This window comes from Salvelinus namaycush, chromosome 7, assembly GCF_016432855.1.
Source record: "Salvelinus namaycush isolate Seneca chromosome 7, SaNama_1.0, whole genome shotgun sequence".
In the NCBI taxonomy this organism is placed as follows: Eukaryota; Metazoa; Chordata; class Actinopteri; order Salmoniformes; family Salmonidae; genus Salvelinus; species Salvelinus namaycush.
This window is the reverse complement of record NC_052313.1, coordinates 52,943,278-52,961,667: the sequence shown is the minus strand read 5'-3', so window position 1 is coordinate 52,961,667 and position 18,390 is coordinate 52,943,278. Positions and strand designations below refer to the sequence as shown.

Here is an 18,390-nt window from a genome sequence, read left to right as displayed (position 1 = left end):
AAGTTATATAGGTCAGTGTGTGTAGGCCTACCTGTTAAGTTATATAGGTCAGCGTGTGTAGGCCTACCTGTTAAGTTATATAGGTCAGTGTGTGTAGGCCTACCTGTTAAGTTATATAGGTCAGTGTGTGTAGGCCTACCTGTTAAGTTATATAGGTCAGCGTGTGTAGGCCTACCTGTTAAGTTATATAGGTCAGCGTGTGTAGGCCTACCTGTTAAGTTATATAGGTCAGTGTGTGTAGGCCTACTTGTTAAGTTATATAGGTCAGTGTGTGTAGGCCTACCTGTTAAGTTATATAGGTCAGTGTGTGTAGGCCTACCTGTTAAGTTATGTAGGTCAGTGTGTTTAGGCCTACCTGTTAGGTCAGCGTGTGTAGGCCTACCTGTTAAGTTATATAGGTCAGCGTGTGTAGGCCTACCTGTTAAGTTATATAGGTCAGCGTGTGTAGGCCTACCTGTTATGTAGGTCAGTGTGTGTAGACCTACCTGTTAAGTTATATAGGTCAGTGTGTGTAGGCCTACCTGTTAAGTTATATAGGTCAGTGTGTGTAGGCCTACCTGTTAAGTTATATAGGTCAGTGTGTGTAGGCCTACCTGTTAAGTTATATAGGTCAGCGTGTGTAGGCCTACCTGTTAAGTTATATAGGTCAGCGTGTGTAGGCCTACCTGTTAAGTTATATAGGTCAGCGTGTGTAGGCCTACCTGTTAAGTTATATAGGTCAGTGTGTGTAGGCCTACCTGTTAAGTTATATAGGTCAGTGTGTGTAGGCCTACCAGTTAAGTTATATAGGTCAGTGTGTGTAGGCCTACCTGTTAAGTTATATAGGTCAACATGTGTAGGCCTACCTGTTAAGTTATATAGGTCAGCGTGTGTAGGCCTACCTGTTATGTAGGTCAGTGTGTGTAGACCTACCTGTTAAGTTATATAGGTCAGCGTGTGTAGGCCTACCAGTTAAGTTATATAGGTCAGTGTGTGTAGGCCTACCTGTTAAGTTATATAGGTCAGTGTGTGTAGACCTACCAGTTAAGTTATATAGGTCAGTGTGTGTAGGCCTACCTGTTAAGTTATATAGGTCAGCGTGTGTAGGCCTACCTGTTAAGTTATATAGGTCAGTGTGTGTAGGCCTACCTGTTAAGTTATATAGGTCAGTGTGTGTAGGCCTACCTGTTAAGTTATATAGGTCAGCGTGTGTAGGCCTACCTGTTAAGTTATATAGGTCAGTGTGTGTAGGCCTACCAGTTAAGTTATATAGGTCAGCGTGTGTAGGCCTACCTGTTAAGTTATATAGGTCAGCGTGTGTAGGCCTACCTGTTAAGTTATATAGGTCAGCGTGTGTAGGCCTACCTGTTAAGTTATATAGGTCAGCGTGTGTAGGCCTACCAGTTAAGTTATATAGGTCAGTGTGTGTAGGCCTACCTGTTAAGTTATATAGGTCAGCGTGTGTAGGCCTACCTGTTAAGTTATATAGGTCAGTGTGTGTAGGCCTACCTGTTAAGTTATATAGGTCAGTGTGTGTAGGCCTACCTGTTAAGTTATATAGGTCAGCGTGTGTAGGCCTACCTGTTAAGTTATATAGGTCAGCGTGTGTAGGCCTACCTGTTAAGTTATATAGGTCAGTGTGTGTAGGCCTACTTGTTAAGTTATATAGGTCAGTGTGTGTAGGCCTACCTGTTAAGTTATATAGGTCAGTGTGTGTAGGCCTACCTGTTAAGTTATGTAGGTCAGTGTGTTTAGGCCTACCTGTTAGGTCAGCGTGTGTAGGCCTACCTGTTAAGTTATATAGGTCAGCGTGTGTAGGCCTACCTGTTAAGTTATATAGGTCAGCGTGTGTAGGCCTACCTGTTATGTAGGTCAGTGTGTGTAGACCTACCTGTTAAGTTATATAGGTCAGTGTGTGTAGGCCTACCTGTTAAGTTATATAGGTCAGTGTGTGTAGGCCTACCTGTTAAGTTATATAGGTCAGTGTGTGTAGGCCTACCTGTTAAGTTATATAGGTCAGCGTGTGTAGGCCTACCTGTTAAGTTATGTAGGTCAGTGTGTGTAGGCCTACCTGTTAGGTCAGCGTGTGTAGGCCTACCTGTTAAGTTATATAGGTCAGCGTGTGTAGGCCTACCTGTTAAGTTATATAGGTCAGAGTGTGGATCTAGGATGGTCAGAGAGACACCCTCTGGTATCCCACTCTTAGGGTCCTCGAAGCTCCTGGACTTGTAGAAGCAGCGATAGACTCCCTGGTCTTTGAGCTCCGTCTTGTAGATAAACAAGGACAGGTCACCGTTCTCCAGCAGGTTGTTGGGTGGGAGAGAGAGACGGAGGTCTTCTTCCTTAGGTCCCTTGTCGTCTGGACCAGGGTTAAGGGTCATGATCTCCACATCGTCCTTCAGCCATTGGATGTAGATCTGGCTGGTGGGCTGGGTCTTGGGGATGACACCGTAGCAGGGCAGAGTGACCGGGCTTCCCTTGAACAGCGTGATAGAGCGTGGAGGGTCGGGCTCTGAGAGAGAGAAGGGATGGAGAGTAGTAGAAAAGAGTGAGGGATGAGAGAGGATGTGATAAGCATAAATTAAGATAATCAAACTTTCCAAATGGTACACCCAAAATGGCCGCTGGTCGACTACACCATCCACAGAATGCGGCTCTGAATGGGAAAGCCTGAAAACAGACTTACCCTGACCCTTGAGCCAGACCGTAGAGATGGTATTGCGGCCCAGCCAGATACACTCGTACATTTCCTCATCGCTCAGCACTGTCTCCTGGATGGTCATAGAGAAGTCTCCATCTCTCATCCTCTTTGCTGGGGGGAATTCCACCCGGGAAGAGAACCTCAGTGTCGTTTTGACCTCCACCCCCTTGGCCCCGTCGTCCCATCTGGCCTCACCAAGGATGTTCGCAACCTCCATAGAGGCCACCTCCTGCCCCATGGCCTCCCAGCGGACCTCCCCCTCATCCTCCTGGCCCAGGTAGGAGGAAAAGTTACAGGGGAGGGTGACATTGTCTCCGTACCCCACCTTCAGCTCATACACGGGGGAGAAGGTAGGCACAGACACTGGGGGGATGGATGGACAGATGGAGAACACAGCGTGTGAGAGAGGGATGAAGGATGGGAAAAGTTTGAGGGAGAGAGAGAAGGAGAAAGGGATGAATAGATGATTAGTCAGAAAGGAAGACAGACAGGCAGAACATCTATATGTACATTATGCTACAGATCCATTTCTGTGTCCAAGACCTTTGTATGATAATGACAGAAAGAGCAGAGGTATAGCATAGATCTCTAGTTTTAAACAAATAATGACACAAGCCTTTGGAAAATAGAGAATGCTTATTGATGAGTTTTACATGATTGAGAGAGTAGTAGCCTAGTTCTCAAGAAACTCACCAGCTTGGACTGACGTCAAAATCACCAAGAAGCCTAAAAAAATCATCTTGCAAGATGTCTATCCCTTGATCACCTCTAAAAAAAAATATTACAAAAATTACAAATAAAAAACGTTTTTTGTTGTTATAGAATACATCTGGAGAGAAACAATTAAGTTATTACAAGGGTATTAGGTCTGGTAAAAGGTGTGTATATTGGGGGAAAAAACAACAACTTGTGTATATTGGAAATGTAGCCTAAATCCCACTCATAGCCAATCAATAAATCGATACGATAATCCGTTCAGGGTCCGGTGGATGTCGCTGATTTTACGAGCATAAAAAGAAAAAGTCTGCTTGATCGTCTCCATTATTAACTTTGGTAACAGAACAAGTCACCGTGAAGGGTGCTCTTACCGAATAACTGGTTATCAAGGCGAGATAAACAACGAACCGCCAGAAACGGGTCTGCGCACGGGTTAGACTTCAGCCATTGGCAAGAGGATGTCCTCTTTTTTTAACCGTAAGAAACAGATGTCTGTGTCAGGACTCACATTATGAGCTATTATTTAACCACCCTATAGAGCCCCACAGTGGAGGTGTCATAATACCAATAAAACCTGGCGGTCAAACAGGGAAATTAATAGTTTTTCCACCATTAATTTCTCTCATAGGGGATTTTAGAAAGACTTAAAATGAGGGCTGTGTTTTGTGTAGGCGTACCCTGGCTTGACATAAAATATGCACACAAACTGTTTAGACTGGGAGGCATACAGTAAGCTTAACACTAAAACTGAAACAAAAAAATATTTAAACTATAACTATATTTTGTGAAAACAAACTAAATAAAAACTAGTAAAGTGGATCTGAAAAATGAGACAAGAAATGAATATAAAACCACAAAACTAGAACTTTAACAGGAACACAAGGCAAGACTGAATTTTGGATTATTATAACATAAATTGATAGTATCCAGTCCAGTGTTTGGTTATAAATCCCCTCAATCAATCCTGTTAATTTGGACATCTGGTGCGTAAAGGTAGCCAATTTGCATCATTTCACTTTTACACATATTTCACATGAGTGTAGTTCATCTATAGCTATGTTCCTATTTACTCATCAAGATGCAGCTATGCAGATCAGTGGGCTCAAACGTTTGCAAAACATTCTTATAGCAACGTACTATGTACACTGAACAAAAATATAAACGCAGCATGTAAAGTGTTGATCCCATGTTTCATAAACTGAAATAAAAGATCCCAGAAATTTTCCATATGCACAAAAAGCGTATTTCTCTCATTTTGTGCACAAATTTGTTTACATCCCTGTTAGTGAGAATTTCTTCATGATCATTACACAGGTGCACCTTGTACTGGGGACAATAAAAGGCCACTCTAAAATGTGCAGTTTTGTCACACCACACAATGCCACAGATGTCTTAAGTTTTGAGGGAGCATGCAATTGGCATGCTGACTCCAGTAATTTCCACCAGAGCGGTTTGCTGATTTCAAAGTTGTGAACACTGTGCAGGCAGAAACAACAAACACAATTGCATTTTATCGATGGCAATTTGAATGTACAGAGATACCGTGGCAAGATCCTGAGGCCCATTGTTGTGCCATTCATCCGCCGCCATCACCTCATGTTTCAGCATGATAATGCATAGCCCCATGTCCATCTGCACACAATTCCTGGAAGCTGAAAAGGTCCCAGTTCTTCCATGACCTGCAGACTAACCAGACATGTCACTCTTTGAGCATATTTGGGATGCTCTGGATCGACGTGTACGACAGCGTGTTCCAGTTCCCACCAACATGCAGCAACTTCGCACAGCCTCTGAAGAGGAGTGGGACAACATTCCACAGGGCACAATCAACAGCCTGATTAACTCTATGCAAAGATGTGTCGCGCCTCATGAGGTAAATGGTGGTCACAGATACTGACTGGTTTTCTGATCCACGCCCCTACCTTTAAGGTATCTGTGACCAACAGACCCAGATATTCCCAGTCATGTGAAATCCATAGATTAGGGCCTAATGAATTTATTTCAACTGACTGATTTCCGTATATGAACTGTAACTCAGTAAAGTCTTTGAAATAGTTGCATTCATATTTTCGTTCAGTATAGAATAGACATGCATGACACGTAGAAGGGAATCATGTCATCTCTATACAATCCATTTCTATCTGCAGCTTTCAGAACGTTGTGCTCTCCTGGATGCAGCCCAGGTCGGCTTCCCGTTAACGGAACATGAAACTCAAGCTGGAGGAGAGTCAGTGCAGTGGTTCTGCTGCCAAGACAACACTGACTGACTATTCTCAAGAGCAAATCAGGGGGGGAAAAGTAAGGAAATCAAAACCTTTCAAGGTTAAGACTTCGATGTTAAGTTTATAACAGTCAAGGGGGAAAAAATAAGTCAAGCAGAAAAATCACGTGACAAATGAATTTAATCCAATAAAATGTCACCAGTACAGAGATATAACGTCATTAATATAAAACAATTATGTTGAAATAGAAGCTCTTAAAACAGAAATAAAAAAATGGTTCAAGACAAAAACATCTTAGGGCAGGGTCTAAAATCATCAACAAGTCTGTTTTAGCCAAATCCATTTCATTATGGCAAATCCAGGAATTTTACATGTACAAGAACTTCATTTCCCATCAGTCATTGGGTTGTAGTCCAGGGGACTAAAACTACAATTGCCAGCATACCCAGAGTTTGTGGACAGGCTAATCAGACAGATATGGACAGTAAGTATACGGCAGTGTAGGAATGGTACGGTCCACCTAAGGCATCTAGGCTGTGTCCCAAATGGCACCCTATTTCCAATATAGTGCTCTACTTTATTGGGCTCTGGTCAAAAGCATTTCACTATAAAGAGAAAAGGGTGCAATTTGGGACGTAGCCTAGCAGTGCTCTCTGGGCAGTCTGATAGAGGCAGGGTGAGTTGCTCTTTGCTCTCAGGTCTTCCATGTGTAGGAGTAGTTGTTCAAGTGGAGCTGTCTGAGGGGAGACTTCCCCAAGGTAGAGGGCTCCCGGAGCTGCTGGATGGTGCTGGGATGAAGACCACATCCATCCAGCTCTACAGCCTGCTCAGCCTGGGAGAGGGAGAGAGGAAGAGCGGAGGGAGGAAGAGAAGGATATTTACAAACAAGTACAAAGGATTTTTTATTATGATTTAACTTTGAATTGTGGAGATCAAATGATGAGGCTTTATACCAGTCCGTTACAGTGGTGTCATGACTTGGATAACAGTTGAGCTGTGTGTGTGTGTCACCTGTATTCTGGCGGTGTGTGTGTGTTCGATACGGTGGGGGGGTTTGTGTGTGTGTGACTGACCTGTTCCCTGGTGGTGGTGTGTGTGTGTTCGATACGGTGGGGGGTTTGTGTGTGTGTGACTGACCTGTTCCCTGGTGGTGGTGTGTGTGTGTTCGATACGGTGGGGGGTTTGTGTGTGTGTGACTGACCTGTTCCCTGGTGGTGGTGGTGTGTTCGGTACGGTGGGGGGTTTGTGTGTGTGTGACTGACCTGTTCCCTGGTGGTGGTGTGTGTTCGGTACGGTGGGGGGTTTGTGTGTGTGTGACTGACCTGTTCCCTGGTGGTGGTGTGTGTTCGATACGGTGGGGGGTTTGTGTGTGTGTGACTGACCTGTTCCCTGGTGGTGGTGTGTGTTCGGTACGGTGGGGGGTTTGTGTGTGTGTGACTGACCTGTTCCCTGGTGGTGGTGTGTGTTCGATACGGTGGGGGGTTTGTGTGTGTGTGACTGACCTGTTCCCTGGTGGCGGTGTGCGTGTTGAGGACTGCGGTGGGTTCGTGTGTGTAGAGTGCGGTGCTGAAGCCTCCTCTCTGAGCAGGCCGAAGCAGGCGGGTCAAGGCGTGGAGAGAATGAGGCATTATGGGTCCCGTCACCTCTAGACTGCACACGTCCTGGTACCCAGCACGCACCCGGGTCTTCACGTTCACACTACGCGCCTGACAATCAGACACAAGGCAACATGCTTATAATTTCTGTTACACACAGCAACGTTTCTTCTGAAACTTTCCATTTCTAGTTTTTGTTATTTCCATTTCTAGTTTTTGTTATTTCCATTCATAAATTGAAAAGTGGGAGGTAAGGCTCCTCAGATGGTTTCAGTCTACAGCAGTGTGTGTCTCACCTTGAGTGAGTGTAGCGTAGCTCCTCTGAAGGCTTTAGGGGCCAGTAGGGTGGGGGGCAGGCCTGCCTGTGATCCAGCCCCTGCCACCAGGCTCTTACAGTTGATGAGGAAGTTGATGAGAGTGAAGGTGTGCGTTCCCGACACACAGACTACAGACTCTGGCTTGTGGTCTAAACACACCGAGTTGCGCTCGTTGTGCAGTTTGATGGAGATGTTGTCTGGTTTCTTAATCTTATCCTGCACTCCCATCTCCGTCAGCCAGGAAAACCCACCATCGTCATCATCATCCTTGTCACTGGCTTCAGACAGTGTCTCCTCCTCCTCTCCATCTGTCTCCTGGCTGTGTGAGGTTGATCCCTGCTCCTTGCTCTTCTTCCTCCTCCTCTCTTCCAGCAGGGGGAGTGTGAACTCAATACCTACAACCACAGGTATTTGACAGAAAATGTTTTACTATCAAGATTAGAATAACCATATATAAATGTTTAATAACACACTTTTACATGATATATTGTTCAGTGACTTCCTGTATTTATACTAATGCTAAATGTTTATTCTATTAGATTTATTGTTTACTTTTTACTGTTGTCACATTATCGAGAGGGAACCTGCAGGTCAGCGTTTCGTTGGACTGTAAACACCATGTGTGTATCCTGTGCATATGACATAATAAACTTGAAGGATATACTGTAGCTCACCTTCAGCCTTCATAGCCTCCCTGAGCCCCCTAGTGGTTGGGGTGAGTAGTGCAGTGATGCTGCTGTTCCCTGCCAGTCCGGAGGCTCTGAAAAGAGCAGTGAACTGGTAGGAACACACATAGAAATATGGACATAGTCTGGCCTTCAATAGACTGTACAGGGAGGACAGGCTCACTGACCTGGGAGAGAGCGAGAGAGAGAGAAGGGAGGGAGAGAAGGGAGAGAGAGAGGAGTTGAGTTTAAGATCATTTAAAGCTTTTGAAATAATACAGACACACACACTCCCTTCTGATGCCCACTCACCATTCACTCATGAGGCTCTGTTGAAGTGCCATGTCCTGGGCCCAGGGGATGTTCTTGCCAGTGAAGCTTCTCTCTGCTCCTATCCGGGGGAACAGAGAGAGCCAGGACAGGGACGGGTGCTGCCAGAACTGCAGACACTGCTGGAACCCACATCGTAGCTCAGCAGATGTCCGAGGGTCCTGGAGGAACACAGAGAAGTGAGTATCAGAGTGTGAGAGACAGACCGAGTACAATATATTTGTGTTGCTAGTAAAGCCCCTCAGGTACCAGTACTCCTTTGCCTTGAGGGTTGCCATTGGTGTGTCTGTGTGTAACATGTATAACAGTACCTGTATACTCTGTGGTATAGTAGTGTATTGTCCTCTACAGTGCTGGGTAAGACCCTGGGCCTCCTCTGTAGCTCTGGGCTGTACAGCCCAGGAGAAGGGGAGCAGGGAGGTGAAAAGGAGACGCGTCTTCAGGCTCCAGTCTGCAGGGTACTCCACACACGCAGGGGGCACTATGGAGGTTACTGCACCAGCCTGGGGACTCTGACACACACACAAGATACAATGTTGACTCACAAAATACCAAAACAACCCCTAACGTTAGTCTGTAGCCATGAATAGTTGAATGGGATGGAATAAAAGCCTGCACACCAGCTACTCCACAGCCTGTCTATAATGTAGATAGCTATGATTGTAGCAGGCTTTTGGTCGTTTTCCAAGAATGGAGTTGGAGACATGTCCATAAGGAGTAAGAGAATGGAGAAATGAATAGAACTCACCTTCAGTATGGGTGTTCTCTCCTCCTGGAACAAATCCTCATCTTCAAACAGTGAGTCGTCTTCAGACAGAGAAGTTGGTTTCTGTTGTTAGAGAGAAAGATCAGAACAAAAACAGCGGTGTGAAATCACCACGAGGTGCGATGCTTTAACAGATAAAGCAATTTGACAACTGTACAGTAGCTGGCTAACACTACATTAACTAACTAACGTTACCTCTGTCATGTGGCAGTTGTCTAGCTACTGTTTGCTGGAAAATAATACAAGTCTACTAGCGTTAGGTACAGTAGCAAGCTAGATTGTACAGCAACAATAATAACGTGATAAACAATGTATTAACGTGTGCCACTATTATACCTTGCCGGGCACGTCTTTGCTTAGTTCTTCTGCCTGGAGAAGTCGTTCACTAAATGGCAGCGTTCTTGTTGTTGACTTCTCTCCCTCCACTCCTGCAGCGCCGCCCGGCTTCACATAATCCGAAGAGTCGGCGTCGTCATCAGTGTAAATAAAGACCTTCTTCTTAGCTGGGCTGCTGATGAAGGTGTTCTCGATGCTAGTAAATGGGTTTCTCCGCTTCACTCCCCCACCAGAGCGACCCTGGCCGAACAGGGGTCCTGTGGATAATGGTCGAACAGCGGATATAGAGGCACCCTCACACGGGCTGGAAATCGCGCCTCGGCCGCCAGAACTGACACCCTCGCTGCGGGCTTTCTTCCTCCGCATTCGCAGGATTTCAGCTGGTCTTTTGAAACTAGGTGAGTAACCAGCTTGTTGTGACATTTTGTAAGGATAATGTAAAAACAAGTTTGGTCCGAAAACAACAAGAAGAAAGCCGTTTAAAATAGTTGTGTGCGGCCGATACGCCTCTGTGTTGTTGTTCCTTGAATTTACTTCTGAGTCCCGCAAAAATTTCAGGGGAGGAGTTTTATGTTACGCCAGCACGCATCGAGTCAAACAACAATTCAGATGCTTTGGCGCCATCTTCTGGCTAGAATTATAACTGCAAGATCAATTTTGCAATCGCATAAAGCCACTGATTCTCTAAATCTGCCGGGAAAACAAATCAATATAATTTATGTTTCTTCAAACATTAAAGTTATATACTATATCCTGTTATGCTTCATTAATTATTACAAAATGTATACCCATAAGATATAATGTGTATGTAATTTTCAATACATGTTTTCATTTCTTGATTTTATCATCTGCATTATGTCCGAGCAACAATCAGCGGTCCCCTCGACCCCCTCTCTCCCTTTTGTCAAAGTGATTAATAGGTATGTTAATTCTTGTTAGCGATCATTTCTCAGCGTTTATCATTACTGTTGGTGATCAATCACGTTCATAGCTGAACCGAACCCAATGAAACTGTCCGTCAGTGATTCTAACGGTTTTCAGGGATTAGCGAATTTGTCAATAGATAATTTGGGCTGTCATTTGGGTGGAAAGACAGTACTTTTGCCGTCTCAAAAGTATCCCAAGGTTAGTAGGAGTAATTGATTGTTTTGAGCCTTGAACATCAACACACAGACATCAACATATGTTTGTTTCTGTGTTCTGTCCTGCCATGACTAACAGCAAAGCTACCATTTTCCAGGTTATTCCTTGTGATTGAGTATGTCACGCTCATAGGGATCGACTTGACAACAGCCAGTGAAAGTGCAGGGCGCCAAATTCAAACAACAGAAATCTCATAATTAAAATTCCTCAAACTACAAGTATTTTACACCATTTTAAAGATACACTTGTTGTAAAACCAGCCACAGTGTACGATTTCAAAAAGGCTTTAAGATGAAAGCACACCAAAAGATTATGTTAGGTCAGTACCTAGTCACAGAAAAACACAGCCATTTTTCCAGCCAAAGAGAGGAATCACAAAAAGCAGAAATAGAGATAAAATTAATCACTAACCTTTGATGATCTTCATCAGATGACACTCATAGGACTTCATGTTACACAATACATGTATGTTTTGTTCGATAAAGTTAATATTTATATCCAAAAATCTTAGTTTACATTGGCGCGTTATGTTCAGTAATGTTTTGCCTCCAAAACATCCAGTGATTTTGCAGAGAGCCACATCAATTTACAGAAATACTCATAATAAACATTGATAAAAGGTACAAGTATTATACATGGAACTTTAGATAAACTTCTCCTTAATGCAACCGCTGTGTCAGATTTCAAAAAAACTTTACGGAAAAAGCATACCATGCTATAATCTGAGTACAGCGCTCAGAGCCCAAACAAGCCATACAGATATCCGCCATGTTGTGGAGTCAGAAGTCAGAAATAGTATTATAAATATTCACTTACCTTTGATGATCTTCATCAGAATACACTCCCAGGAATCCCAGTTCCACAATAAATGTTTGTTTTGTTCGATAACGTCCATAATTTATGTCCAAATACTTCCTTTTTGTTCATGCGTTTAGTTTCAAAATCCAAATTGATGACACGCAGGTCAGACGAAAATTCTAAAAATTCCATTACAGTTCGTAAACATGTCAAACGATGTATAGAATCAATCTTTAGGATGTTTTTAACATACATCTTCAATAATGTTTCAACCGGAGAATTCCTTTGTCTTCAGAAATGCGATGGAACGCAGGCCGCTCTCATGGGAGCACGCGTGTATGACCCCAAAGACACTGTATATTGGATAGGCAAACCTACAAACCTCAGATTTCCCACTTCCTGGTTGGATTTTTTCTCAGGTTTTTGCCTGCGATATGAGTTCTGTTATACTCACAGACATCATTCAAACAGTTTTAGAAACTTCAGAGTGTTTTCTATCCAAATCTACTAATAATATGCATATCTTAGCTTCTGGGACTGAGTAGCAGGCAGTTTACTCTGGGCACCTTATTCATCCAAGCTATAATTCATCCAAGCTATAATTCATCCAAGCTATAATATGAATAGTGAATAGTGGTGTATTATAGTATCATAGACTGTGTTTCTGTGTCTCTCCCACCCCACTGCCCTCTTCTCCTGGAGACTGTGTTTCTGTGTCTCTCCCACCCCACTGCACTCTTCTCCTGGAGACTGTGTTTCTGTGTCTCTCCCACCCCACTGCCCTCTTCTCCTGGAGACTGTGTGGTTTTATGGGCCTTGGCCTGAGTCCTGGAGAAGGATTACAACACAGACCTAACAGCCACGCTCTGTGTTCCCACTGTCTGGACAGGTTCGTCTTTATTTAGCTGTCAGTGTGTGTGTGTCTGTGGGTTATTTAGCCCTGAGAAAGAGAGAAAAAAGGTGGCCATATCTGTGTGTATTTACAGTACATTTAAGAAGTCTTTGTGAGTGTCTGTGTACGCGCCCATATCTGTGTGTATTTACAGTACATTTAAGAAGTCTTTGTGAGTGTCTGTGTACGCACCCATATCAGTGTGTATTTACAGTACATTTAAGAAGTCTTTGTGAGTGTCTGTGTACGCACCCATATCAGTGTGTATTTACAGTACATTTAAGAAGTCTTTGTGAGTGTCTGTGTACGCGCCCATATCAGTGTGTATTTACAGTACATTTAAGAAGTATTTGTGAGTGTCTGTGTACGCGCCCATATCTGTGTGTATTTACAGTACATTTAAGAAGTCTTTGTGAGTGTCTGTGTACGCACCCATATCAGTGTGTATTTACAGTACATTTAAGAAGTCTTTGTGAGTGTCTGTGTACGCGCCCATATCAGTGTGTATTTACAGTACATTTAAGAAGTCTTTGTGAGTGTCTGTGTACGCACCCATATCAGTGTGTATTTACAGTACATTTAAGAAGTCTTTGTGAGTGTCTGTGTACGCACCCATATCAGTGTGTATTTACAGTACATTTAAGAAGTCTTTGTGAGTGTCTGTGTACGCGCCCATATCAGTGTGTATTTACAGTACATTTAAGAAGTCTTTGTGAATGTCTGTCTACGTGCCCATATCAGTGTGTATTTACAGTACATTTAAGAAGTCTTTGTGAGTGTCTGTGTACGCACCCATATCAGTGTGTATTTACAGTACATTTAAGAAGTCTTTGTGAGTGTCTGTGTACGCACCCATATCAGTGTGTATTTACAGTACATTTAAGAAGTCTTTGTGAGTGTCTGTGTACGCACCCATATCAGTGTGTATTTACAGTACATTTAAGAAGTCTTTGTGAGTGTCTGTGTACGCACCCATATCAGTGTGTATTTACAGTACATTTAAGAAGTCTTTGTGAGTGTCTGTGTACGCGCCCATATCAGTGTGTATTTACAGTACATTTAAGAAGTCTTTGTGAGTGTCTGTGTACGCACCCATATCAGTGTGTATTTTAGTGAAGCGTGCGTTTGTCTTTCTGGAAACGTAGAGTGGCAGAGAGGGCAGGCCAGGGCTTGTCTGGTTGCCTGTGTAAATTCTTCCTGGGTCAGGAATAGCATAAGGCTGTGTGTGTGTGCTTAGGAGGGGGGCGAATGTTGGCACAGATTCCAGTGCCAACAAGTCCCTTTCCCTTCAGCCCAATATGAGAGAGGGAAAGGGAGAGAGAGAGATTGCGACAGAGAGTGGGAGAGAGAGATTTAGAGAAAATACAAAAAGACTGGTTTTATTTTCTTTACAACAATATTTATATTCATAAAGTAAAACAAAATGTGAGAAAAGGCGTATTTGATGTTGCTGTGACATACCTGTGTGGGAGGCAATGATGTCATCAAACATGGACAATGTTGTCATTTACATTTAAAGACTATTTACAAATATGAGGTGAATCATGTGGCAATGTAGGCCTTATCTGTTCACTCACTCACTCACTCACTCACTCACTCACTCACTCACTCACTCACTCACTCACTCACTCACTCACTCACTCACTCACTCACTCACTCACTCACTCACTCACTCACTCACTCACTCACTCACTCACTCACTCACTCACTCACTCACTCACTCACTCACTCACTCACTCACTCACTCACTCACACACACACACACACACACACACACACACACACACACACACACACACACACACACACACACACACACACACACACACACACACACACACACACACACACACACACATACCGTACAACCAAAAAGGTATTGTAAGAGAATAAATTAAGGAATCATAAAGCAAACGACCTGTTACAGTTTGGTGTGACAGTACAATGTCCATAAGCACTGAACTGGGTAACCATTGTGAATCGACTAACAGTGCTGATTGTAGATCAGTGCAGACAATATCACGGCCATAAACCAATACAAACATGACAGAACAGACACAGATTTTGGCTGGCCATCATTTACATTAACAGCACTCTCTCCATTTTGAACAAGGGGAGGGGGGGATAAGGGAGGAGAGGGGGCGGAGGTACAAGGGGAGGTGGGATAGGAGGGGAGTGGCTGTGGCACACATAAAAATCACCCATTGTATTTTTGGCCACGAGTAACTCATAACACCAACAACAATCCTAACCATGGCAAACAATCCTTTTATAAAACAAAGCTGAATTATTTTCAGTTCAGTGCTGCTGCATGCTCCTCGGTGTAAAATGGCACCCTGTTTCTGTTCCTTCCTCAATTTGTTCCTTGATCATTCTAATGATCCAATAGGAATGCTCTGTGAAAGCCCCTTCTCCACTCCAAATAGCCAGCAAGTCCGTCAATCATTTGTCAACCCCGCTGCCGTGCTCAATATGGCCGCCATACGGCCTCGGGTACCATATTGGTAGGGGAGCTACTGTGACTTCCCTCCGCTTCCACCCCCACCCCTTCGCTCTGATTTGGCAGAGACGGGTGCAGAAGGGAGGAGCCTGTGGATGCGTTGGTGCAGGGAGGGAATATCCTCGGAGGAGACCGCTCCCCGCCTCCCCCCGCCATCATGGAGAATTGGTAGGACCCAGCGGCCGTGCTATAATACAGGTGGTAGGGAGAGGAACCGGCCTGGAAGGGTCCACCTTGGCCCTGGGGGGCGTTTGTGGGGTAGGGTGGGGGGAGGTAGGTGTGGTAGCGCCCAGCAGGGGTGGTTGCCATGGTGAGTCCGATGGCGCCGTTGGATACAGGGGTAGGGGTGTATGTGAAGGCCCCAGTAGGGTAGTGCATGCGTGGGTCAGAGTAGCGGCTGTCAGGGAGCGAGCCCAGTGAGGAGAACGGGCGATCCAGGGACATACGGGGGTCGCTGAAGGCTGTGAGGTCAGGGCCTGTAGGGGGAGAGGTCAGGGGTTAGAGGTTAGAGTGGAAGCAGGAAGTGAATGAGAGAGACCAATGACTGTCAGAGAACACTACGGATCAGTCGGCAGTGGGTGAATGAGTGTTTGTGTGTTACCTGAGAGGCGGCTGGACAGGTCACTGAGGGAGGAGCGGCTGGGTGAGATGGGCGTGGTTGAGTGGACGGTGGGCGTGGTTATCTGACCCAGGTAGGGGTAGGACTGCTCATAGGACCACGACGGAGATGTCTGCATCTGCCTAGAGTCTGAGAGATTAGAATAGCACAGATACTTTATTCATTCATTTCATGAATGGAAATATGTCATCTGCCCATCCCACCACCCACAGACACACACGTTGAGAGAGGGTCACACACACACACACACACACACACACACACACACACACACACACACACACACACACACACACACACACACACACACACACACACACACACACACACACACACACACACACACACACCTTTACCCATTACACCTTTACTCACTACACCTTTACTCATTACACCTTTACTAACTACATCACTCATTACACCTTTACTCACTACACCTTTACTCATTACACCTTTACCCACTACATCACTCACTACACTTTCACTCACTACACCTTTACTCATTACACCTTTACCCACTACATCACTCACTACACCTTTACTCACTACACCTTTACTCACTACACCTTTACCCACTACATCACTCATTACACCTTTACTCACTACACCTTTACCCACTACATCACTCACTACACCTTCACTCACTACACCTTTACTCATTACACCTTTACCCACTACATCACTCACTACACCTTTACCCACTACATCACTCACTACACCTTTACTCATTACACCTTTACCCACTACATCACTCATTACACCTTTACCCACTACATCACTCATTACACCTTTACTCACTACACCTTTACTCATTACACCTTTACTCACTACATCACTCATTACACCTTTACCCACTACACCTTTACTCACTACATCACTCATTACACCTTTACTCACTACACCTTTACTCACTACATCACTCACTACACCTTTACTCACTACATCACTCATTACACCTTTACTCACTACACCTTTACTCACTACACCTTTACTCACTACATCACTCATTACACCTTTACTCACTACACCTTTACTCACTACATCACTCACTACACCTTTACTCACTACATCACTCATTACACCTTTACTCACTACACCTTTACTCACTACACCTTTACTCACTACATCACTCATTACACCTTTACTCACTACACCTTTACTCACTACACCTTTACTCACTACATCACTCATTACACCTTTACTCACTACACCTTTACTCACTACACCTTTACTCACTACATCACTCATTACACCTTTACTCACTACACCTTTACTCACTACACCTTTACTCACTACACCTTTACTCATTACACCTTTACTCACTACATCACTCATTACACCTTTACTCACTACATCACTCACTACACCTTTACTCACTACACCTTTACTCACTACACCTTTACTCACTACATCACTCACTACACCTTTACTCACTACATCACTCACTACACCTTTACCCACTACATCACTCACTACACCTTTACTCACTACACCTTTACTCATTACACCTTTACTCACTACATCACTCATTACACCTTTACTCACTACACCTTCACTCACTGCATCACTAACTACACCTGGGCTGAGCTGGGAGGCAGAGAAGAGAGAAGGAGTAAATAGTAAAAGATCCAGATAAAGAGAGAGATGGTGTGAGTGGGAAGAGTGGAGGAGAGAGGAAGGGAGAGGAAGAGGGAATAAAGAAGAGAAAGATGGAGAGAGAGATGGTCAGATGGAGACAGAGAGGAGAGGAAGTGATTAGCCTAGTGAGGGGGCATAGGAAGGGGGGGTTGTGTGTGTGTGTGTGCTCTTAGGCAGCCGGTTCTTTTCCCTGTGGTCCAATAAATGCCAGTGATCGCCCGCAGACTCGCAGACAAGAGTGTGTACGTGTATGTATGTGTGTGTGTCCCCCACATACTCTGCAGACAGAGAGGGGAAGCAAATTGCACACAGCAGCCAAGACGTCAATGGCCTTTTTAAGTGCAGCCAGCTCCCCCAAGAACAAAACACTGAGGCCTAGGCCCAGTGCCAAGACCCCCTCCTTTCTTGGCTCCCCTCCCCAGGCTTCGGAGCTCTGATCTGGGGCAGGAGTCACACATGGCTGGGTGGGTGGCTGGAGGCGGGTCTGTGTATCCGGGGCTGCTGCTGCTGCGGTTCATTCATTTTTACTGCATTCTCACACACATGTAGACATATGCACAGTCACTCGCCTACACGCATACGGTAAGCTTTACACACACACACACACACACACACACACACACACACACACACACACACACACACACACACACACACACACACACACACACACACACACACACACACACAGAGACTGAAAAATGAATCATGATTTTACTCTCTCTCTTGCTCTCTATCACCGTCTCTTGTTCTATAGTTTTACAAAGATACCGAGAGCGTCCCATTTGGACTAATCTCTTGTGGACAGATGCTCGTAACATAACAGGTTGTAGCATCTGCCAACAAACTCATCATTTGGACAAATCCCGATTTCGCAGGTGCTCACATCTTTCAAATGTAATTTCGGAATGGGAGGGGACATTTGGCTGATAGGCCCGAAGGTGACTGAGAGTTTCCATCTTGGGGGTGGAGACTTCTCTAGTCTCGTTAGTTCATTTTCTAACACGTATCCCCCCAGAACTTAATTAGAGCATCTGACGCAATAGCGTTTTATTTCTGGGTGTCCAAGATTACATTTGGACAGATAGGGTGAATGGAATTGGTCAGGTGGCCTCAGCTGGCACACACTGGATGGAGAAAACACACTCCTACACACACACACAGACACACAC

The 18,390-nt window shown here is 44.6% G+C and overlaps 2 protein-coding genes across 4 annotated transcripts in view; both read right to left on the bottom strand.

Annotated features, from left to right (window-relative positions):
- Window positions 1-5,783: 5,783 nt before the first annotated feature.
- On the bottom strand, window positions 5,784-10,147 carry LOC120051426 (protein downstream neighbor of son homolog). The gene is made up of 8 exons (XM_038998290.1): window positions 9,629-10,147; window positions 9,275-9,355; window positions 8,838-9,038; window positions 8,509-8,687; window positions 8,206-8,384; window positions 7,511-7,926; window positions 7,122-7,325; window positions 5,784-6,451 (listed from the first exon to the last, which is right to left on the bottom strand). Exons 1-8 carry the CDS (start codon window positions 10,049-10,051, stop codon window positions 6,314-6,316), a joined length of 1,821 nt encoding a protein of 606 aa, XP_038854218.1. The 5' UTR covers window positions 10,052-10,147; the 3' UTR covers window positions 5,784-6,313.
- Window positions 10,148-14,267: 4,120 nt separating this feature from the next.
- Window positions 14,268-18,390, bottom strand: part of runx1 (RUNX family transcription factor 1) — a 40,485-nt gene continuing 36,362 nt past the window's right edge. For all 3 annotated transcript variants that reach the window (XM_038998293.1, XM_038998292.1, XM_038998294.1), the window contains 2 exons: window positions 15,563-15,709; window positions 14,268-15,437 (listed from right to left, as the gene is read on the bottom strand). In XM_038998293.1, the coding sequence (XP_038854221.1) occupies window positions 14,929-15,437; window positions 15,563-15,709 (656 nt within the window). In that variant the 3' untranslated portion in view covers window positions 14,268-14,928. The remainder of the gene's footprint in view (window positions 15,438-15,562; window positions 15,710-18,390) is intronic.

Excerpts from the sequence above, each read along its gene's own strand:
- LOC120051426 (XM_038998290.1), bottom strand. The coding sequence starts at position 10,051 with ATGTCACAACAAGCTGGTTACTCACCTAGTTTCAAAAGACCAGCTGAA. Across the intron at positions 8,385-8,508 it reads CAGAGCCTCATGAGTGAATG|GTCAGTGAGCCTGTCCTCCC; the intron begins GTGAGTGGGCAT and ends GCTCTCTCCCAG. Across the intron at positions 7,927-8,205 it reads GGAGGCTATGAAGGCTGAAG|GTATTGAGTTCACACTCCCC; the intron begins GTGAGCTACAGT and ends CTGTGGTTGTAG.